Below are 7367 nucleotides of genomic sequence, written 5' to 3'. Positions count from 1 at the left end.
AAACAAAAACAAGGAATAATGAACACAAACGGAAATAGATAGGATGAAAACAATAAACAAAAGATAAAAATGATAGTAAACTTGATTTTAGACCCTGTACTTTCATACCAAATGATGCGAACCTCAATCGACACGCTTTTGAGACCCAATAAACAATATTAGAATACTGATTCAAGAAAGCTAAAATTCAGATTTCTTGATAGAAAACCCCGACTCAACGTTTATAAATGAAACGCAAACCAAAGGTATAAAGTAACAACCTTCGACACAATGATAATAACTGAATCACGAACCGAAGGTATAAAGTTTGAATGCCACAAGGAAGAATCCTTGATAAGTTCACAAGTTCTTTGAAGTACCAATAAAAGAAGCAAACCTCACTTTTTTCTAATTTTCATTCATGATGTCCTCATTACAATGAGTGCGTGCTATTTATAAAGCATGGCTGAAAATAAGACTACCTACCTGCTATAGAAAGAAAATTAAATTGGTTCCAACATTAGAAAGTAGATAAAAAAAAAAGGGCTAAATAATAGAAGCCTAAAATTAAGGTTGATTTGGTCTGAAATTAGCAACTCCTCCATGCCAAAAATAGACTGAAATAGGTAAGTCAATCAATCAGCCAATTAATTGGTATATAATTGGAAAGTCTATCAGCCAATTAATTGGTATGTAATTGGAAAGTCAATCAGCCATAATTAATCATTAATCCACGCCATTGCTAAGGAAATTATGCCCAATTAGGCAAGATCAGCCCTATCAATAGCTTGGATTAAATTTATTACGCCTTCATCTTCCTTTAGGCCAAGCTTGGAATGCCCCATTTTAGAACCAGCCCATTAAATGCTTCTTTCATCTTCTTGGATCTTGCTCTAGTAATAGGCCCAACTGAAACATGCAATGGGTCCTTTAATGGTGTTTGTTGATTCTCATCAAGTCTTCTGTAGTCATAGCAAAAATCTGAAAGCCTTTCATATCTGAAAATAATCTTTGCCGGTGGTTTTCCAATCTTGGGAGGAAGATAGCTTGGAATCAGGGGTTGGAGCAGGGGAATAAGGACTTTAATCCTCAAGTAATTTCTGTGATGGGAGCATGGATCTTTTGCGAGGAGGAGGCCCAATTTTTCTCCTATAACAGAAGCATTTTGAGAGGTGATAAGCTCAATGGGGAGCCCATGAACTTGAACCCAGTAGGCTCCTTTGCAGAAGTCAATTTCAGATAGAGTTGAGCCTGCTTCCCAAGGCTTGAGAAAAGAGGGTTTCCTTTAATATTCCAGGGGGACAGATCCTAGATTTTTTGAGCATCCGAAAAGTTGTTGAAAGTGAAAGTGAAGGTGTTGACCTCCTTTGTTTCTTCGATGACGGAGGATTGTAGGAAGCTCCAGGCATGCTGAAGATTGTTTCTGACTGTGGGTTTGGTAACGATGCCAAGGGAAATTACACAACCCACTAGAGTGTAGTGGGAGTCTTTGTTTGCAATTTCAGGGTTGGGTGTAAGCAGGGGTGCATTGTCGGACTAGTTAAATGTGTTTGTTTGAGTATTTATGTGGTCCGATTCTGGTTGGGGGCTATTCATGGTGAAGCAGGGGGAGAGTGAATGAAGATGACAGGGTGGGTGAGGCAATAATGGAAGGGGGACCAAAGGCAGCTTGGAAGGAGAGGGCAGAGACAAGCTTAGGGAAAACTTCTTAAGCTCAGGAAGAGGAGAGAAAAAAAGTCTCAAAGAGATTAAAAAGTGATTCCAGGGGCTGTTGATTCCAAAGACTTCGCTTGATTAGCCTTATGGGTGGCATTTACAAGATTATTGCTAATTTTGGCAAATAGGCTAAAGATGGTGCTGGAGAAGAGTATCTCTAAGTTGCAGAATGTTTTCATTCAGCGTAGGCAAATCCTAGATCTTGTTCGTATTGCCAATGAATGCCTTGATCATAGAATAAGATCTGGAGAGTTGGGTGTACTTTGTAAGTTGGACTCATAAAAATCCCGTGGCCATATTTATTGTGGGATTTGCTGATGTACTTGCTGAGGAGGTGTGGTTTTGGGGGGAAGTGGTGCTCTTGGATAGCTCATTGTATTTCCAAGGTGCAGTTCTCAGCACTCCCACTGGTTTTTTTAGTGGCTTGAGACAAGGGGACTTTCTATCTCCTTTGCTGTTTGTCATTGTGATGGAGCCATTAAAATGATCTCTGCTGCAATGAGTGGGGATTGTTATCTGGCTTCATTGTGAGGATAGGGATTAATATCTCTTATCTTTTGTTTGCATATGATACTTTGATTTTTCAGTAGGGTTGACCTAGATTATCTACGACATATGTGGCGCTTGTTTTTATGTTTTGAAGTTGTCTCGGACTTGAAGGTTAATTTGGCTAAGTCAATATTGGGTCTTGTGGGTGGGGATGTTTATGTGGATGGGTTTGCAGGATTATGGGCTGTGGAGTTTCCCCTTTTCCTTTGAAGTATCTTGGTTGTTGGGGGCCTCCTATTAGGCAAAGTCTATTTGGAGTGACGTTTTTGAAAAAAAATAGAGCCTCACTTGGCTAGTTGGAAAAGGTTGTATTTATCTAAGAGTTGTAGGATTATCCTTATAAAGAGTACACTTTCTAATTTACCTACGTACTTTTCGTCCCTCTTTTCTCTTCTAGTGGGGGTCGCAAATGTATTAAGAAGCTTCAATGTGATTTCTTATGTAGTGAACTAAGTGAAGAGTTCAAATATCACCTGATAAGTTGATCCAATGTTTATTCTCTGATCTCTGAAGGAAGGACGAGGGCTCGAAACTTGTTGATGTTCAATCGAACTCTCTTAAAGAAATGGCTATGGCACTATGTGCATGGGAGAGAGGCGTAGTGGAGAGTGATGGTAGGTTCTAAATTTGGCAATTCGCAGGGTGGGTGGTGTTTTAATGAGCCTCTTGGGATGTTTAGAGTGGGTTTATGGAAGAAGATTAGGAGGGGTTGTGGTGTGGGGATATAGCTCTTAAAGACGTCTTTTCAGATTTAGTTGGCATTTCGTGTGCAAAGCATACTTTTGTTGCAACTCACTTGGAGTTTTTTGTTGGCACTATTTGGTAAAATGTAAGCTTTGCTAGAACGGCTCATGATTGGAACTTGGGAGGTGGATGTATTTGTCTCTTTCTTCAAGGTGTTATATTCCGCTAGAGTGAGACGGAAGGTGAACGAGAAGCTTTGGTGGGTCCCCTTCAAAAGAAGTTTGTTCGTTGTTGGTTCCTTCTATAATGTCTTGGAGCGTAATGATGGCTTATACTTTCCTTGGAAAAGTGTTTATCGAACTAAAGTTCTTTTGAGGGTGGCCTTTTTTTGCTTGGTTGATGGCCCTAAGAAAGATCCTTACCATGGATAATCCGAGAAAATGGCATGTCATCGTGGTTGATAGGTGTTGTATATGTAAAAGGTACGGGGAGTTCGTGGACCATCTTCTTGTCCATTGTGAAGTTGCCAGTGCCTTATGGGATGTTTTCTTCAGCTGATTTGAGTTGTCTCTGGTTATGCCTAGATTAGTCGACTTATATGCATGTTGGTGGACTGCCATAAGCTCTCAAAGTGATGTGTGGAAGATGGTGCCTTCATGCCACTTGTGATGTCTATGGAGGGAAAGGAATGACATATGTTTTAAGGACCATGAAAGACTTTGGAGGAACTTAAGTCGTTATTTTTCTATATTTTTATATCTTAGGACAACAACTTGTGTTTTTCCTTTTGTGATTAGTTATCATGACTTTCTTATTCTCTTTTCTCTTTCTAGTTAGGTGTTTTTTCATATATACTTTTTATGTACTTTGGGATGCCTTACGCTTTTAATAATATCTTGATTACTTATAATAAAAAAAAATTTAATCTTGCTTGTTTCTGTTCTTCACTGAAAAGCTTATTGCTAAATTTGCAGCCAGTTCCTGGAGGGAGTATCAGTCTAGCAATGCCAGTGGATGTGGATAAGCATAAAGGTAAGCTCACATCTTTGCACTAGTGTCCTGAGGTAATTTATCGTCTCGCCAGACTTAAATTTGTGACTGGTTTGCAGTCAACCCCAAGTATTTTGGCATTCATTGTCGATAGTAGGGTCAGGGACCCTGCATGAAAGTGAAATTGGTCCAATAAGTTTTACATCCATATTATAATGCAACTGGTGTGTGCAAATAGAAATGGACAGTGGCTTGGAGAACTGGGTTGCGGGTTAATCCTGGATCTGTTCGGATTTTGATGTGCCATGACTGCATCAGTCCTTTTGGCAGCCTCCTTGGTTTATTTAAGAAGATATGCAAATCTTCATGCTGGGGTTTTCATGTAATTCTTAATTCAGATCTTGATCTGAGGACCCACACTTGGCTAGTAAGGGCTTAAGATATGGATTTGAGTGATACCAGGGAGAAGGCTGAGAAGAACTTTATTTATTGGGGATAATATAGCATATTATTTGTTTGTTAGAGAAGCCCCGTTGTACTAAGATGCCGTTTTACAAAGTATAACATCATATTTGGTTCATATTGAATTTCAGAACTCAAGGATGCTTCTTATTCAGCTAAGGGTACAAGGCCTGGAGCTTTAAGTAAGAACATTCGTCCAGATGTTCGTATGCAGTTTAGATCAACAACTGCAAATTTTAGTACTGCCAATCCGATGAAGCAACAAGTAAGGCATTATCTTGTGTTAATTGTGTCATGGTTCATTTGCTTCTCTATTTCCTCTACACTTCATGCGGATTCTGAATGTGTACCCATAATGTCTATCCACCTCTTACAGTATACTCTTTGTATTTGTCGTAGCTTTGTTCCTCACTGTTGTTGTAGTTATCACTTTCATCTTGCAGTTAATCTGGTCATCTCTTTGGTCAATGGAGCTAAAGGCCTTTTTCTATACCCTTATCCAGTGAATGGCTGCTTATGATTGTTTTCATGACTGATTTTATCATTTTTTGTTTGTTTGTTTGTTTTTTTAATTTCCTTGTTTTCTTGATAGGCATTTCTCTTGTATACTTTCTATATAACTTCGGTGCGTCCTTTGGTTTTTATTGAACATCATTTAGTTATTAAAAAAATAAAAAAATTCTCTTTGGTCAATGTGATTCACTATTTTTTGAGATATTCTTGCAGATTGTGAGCAATGCACCAATGGCATCTATTTCATCTGCTCTGCCAAGATCCTTCAAAAGTATATTTCCAGAACCTGAAAGGCCCACAGAAACTGCATACCTGGGTCGTGGAATCGGGAATGGAACTGGTGCTTCAAGCAGCTGGATGGCATCATTAAAACGAAATTCTTCAGCCAAGTGACTGGTATGGGGATTTTCATTCAGATATGAATTTGTATAGTTTACAATATGCCTACTGTTTGTGTAGTAGCTTTTATAACTGAATCGTGTTATTAATTTGCATATTGTTGATAAAGTATTGAATATTGATACTTGTATACTTCTTTTGTCCCCTTTTTTCTTCCAGCTATCGATCTGAAAGGATAGCACTTAAAGCATGCACAATATTGGCGAATGTGATGAAGTTTGGACTTATTGAGGTCTTCCAATGCCAGATCACATAATGTTTTTTTTTACGTGAGGGGACTAAAAGTACAATCAATCACATTGGATTTTGATAGGACTTGGGGCTTGTCAAAGCTTGGCACTTGGCAGTTGTCAAAGCTTCGGCTTTCTGCATGCATAGGTGGCAAAAATGACTAAACCAGTTTCAAGTTATATTGTTCAGTGGATAATTTGTAAAGCGTTTAGTCCATTATTCTGTTAATTAGAGAAATTCTTGTATGTTATTTGGTTGTTCTGACTTTGTATTTCATTCAATTCAGGATTTGTTGCTTTCTGTTCTTATTGCTCTATCTTTTATGGATCAGTTTGAACCCAGGTTTCCCAGGTCCTTCCGAATTTGAGAAGTGCTATTAACATTTCAGGTATCAACTTATTTTGCTCTTTGCAGCTTGTTATGTTTTATCATGTTTGGACTTTTTGACTGCTCCGTTAACCTTCTTCTTTTTCCTTTTTATTTATTTATTATTTCTATGCTTCAGATATTATCAGAAAGATGGGGGGAGAAGTTCTTTGGAACTGTTGATGTCAGATGAAGATGATTTGTAGGAATGTGTTGGTCTGATGGCTCCAAGGTAAAATCAATAATTTGGAGGGCTCAACTAGCATCAACTCATTTTTTGTCTTTCTTTTACCTTTGCTATTTCCATGCCTTTGGCATCTACCAACAGATCCTAAATCCCTAAAATATACCAGATTTATACTTGCTCGCATTCTAGATCCCGTTGTTGTTGTATTCAAGCAAAGCCGCATCATTGCTTTTGTACTCTTTCCTTTCATGGCTACTTTTGCACTATTTGTTATCGTGTCTTCTCCCATCATCATCATCATTATATTGTATCGAGACCTTGGTGCCCTTGCCTGAGTTTACTACGAGTTCACAAGCTAGCTAGCTGGCCCATCTTTTGTTTTCAATCACAGATTGATTGTTACATACACCCATGGAAAATAACGTCTGTAGATTTTGAAAGTGATTGCAGTACCGTTTCAACTATCATCAACGGTTACATGTTACATAAAAATGCTTAAATAATACCATACCACAACAGGAAACCCCCTGGAGTCATTGTAAATGGACAAGTCTTTGTCACTTGGCCAGAGAAAACAAATCAGGCTTGTGCATATGCAGACACGTGTTGATATAACAATTTGAAGTGTGATATTGTTATGATAATACATTATGTTGACGTTTATCTGTTTCAGTTAAGAGTGTATATGTAAAGAAGAAAAGTGCAGATATGGTGGACAGAGACGGGGAAACTTTTTTTCAATCTCACCAACCCATGAATATTCAAACAATGAAGGAGATAGGTCATCATATGACATCACTAGAGAGCAAGTGATTAACATAGTACATTTATCAACAAAAACATAAATATATCAAGTGCCCGCCCTCTTTACAACTTTAATTACACATCAAGTCCGACAAAATAATCACATCCGTGAGTGATTATGTACAAATCATGATAACTATCTATATCTATATAGTTGAGCCAAAGTAGTTGGCTGCTCCTCACTGCGTCAATATAAAAATATCATTCGTGGAATGAGCCACGTTATTGCAGGGAAACCAATGTTTTCACGAAAACATTACCATTTTACTGAAACATAAAAGCCACTGAGCTGGAAAGATTTCTTGTAAAAACTATCTTTCATGGATGATTTTTCCATAAAACTATCTTTCGTAAGACTATTAAAACAAAGCTGCCTCGCAATACAATCTTTCATAATGCTATCTTTGTAAACGCAACTTTCCTAAGCATGAAAAGTGCTAGGGGTACTAAATTTTTTATCAATAGATGTGGAGCTTATTTATTAGAG

The 7367-nt window shown here is 38.0% G+C and overlaps 1 protein-coding gene across 2 annotated transcripts in view; it reads left to right on the top strand.

Annotated features, from left to right (window-relative positions):
- Window positions 1–6733, top strand: part of LOC132189898 (casein kinase 1-like protein 3) — a 28401-nt gene extending 21668 nt beyond the window's left edge. Inside the window, exons 12-17 of one of the 2 annotated variants that reach the window (XM_059604730.1) lie at window positions 3903–3960; window positions 4512–4645; window positions 5107–5289; window positions 5452–5670; window positions 5855–5911; window positions 6029–6733. In XM_059604730.1, coding sequence (XP_059460713.1) covers window positions 3903–3960; window positions 4512–4645; window positions 5107–5286 — 372 coding nt within the window. In that variant the 3' untranslated portion in view covers window positions 5287–5289; window positions 5452–5670; window positions 5855–5911; window positions 6029–6733. Of the gene's footprint in view, window positions 1–3902; window positions 3961–4511; window positions 4646–5106; window positions 5290–5451; window positions 5671–5809; window positions 5912–6028 lie in introns of both variants that reach the window. The other variant, XM_059604731.1, reaches the window with a different exon arrangement.
- The last annotated feature ends 634 nt before the right edge of the window (window positions 6734–7367 follow it).

The sequence above is a fragment of the Corylus avellana genome, chromosome ca8 (assembly GCF_901000735.1).
Source record: "Corylus avellana chromosome ca8, CavTom2PMs-1.0".
NCBI classification, from domain to species: Eukaryota; Viridiplantae; Streptophyta; class Magnoliopsida; order Fagales; family Betulaceae; genus Corylus; species Corylus avellana.
This window is presented reverse-complemented; position numbering and strand designations above follow the sequence as displayed.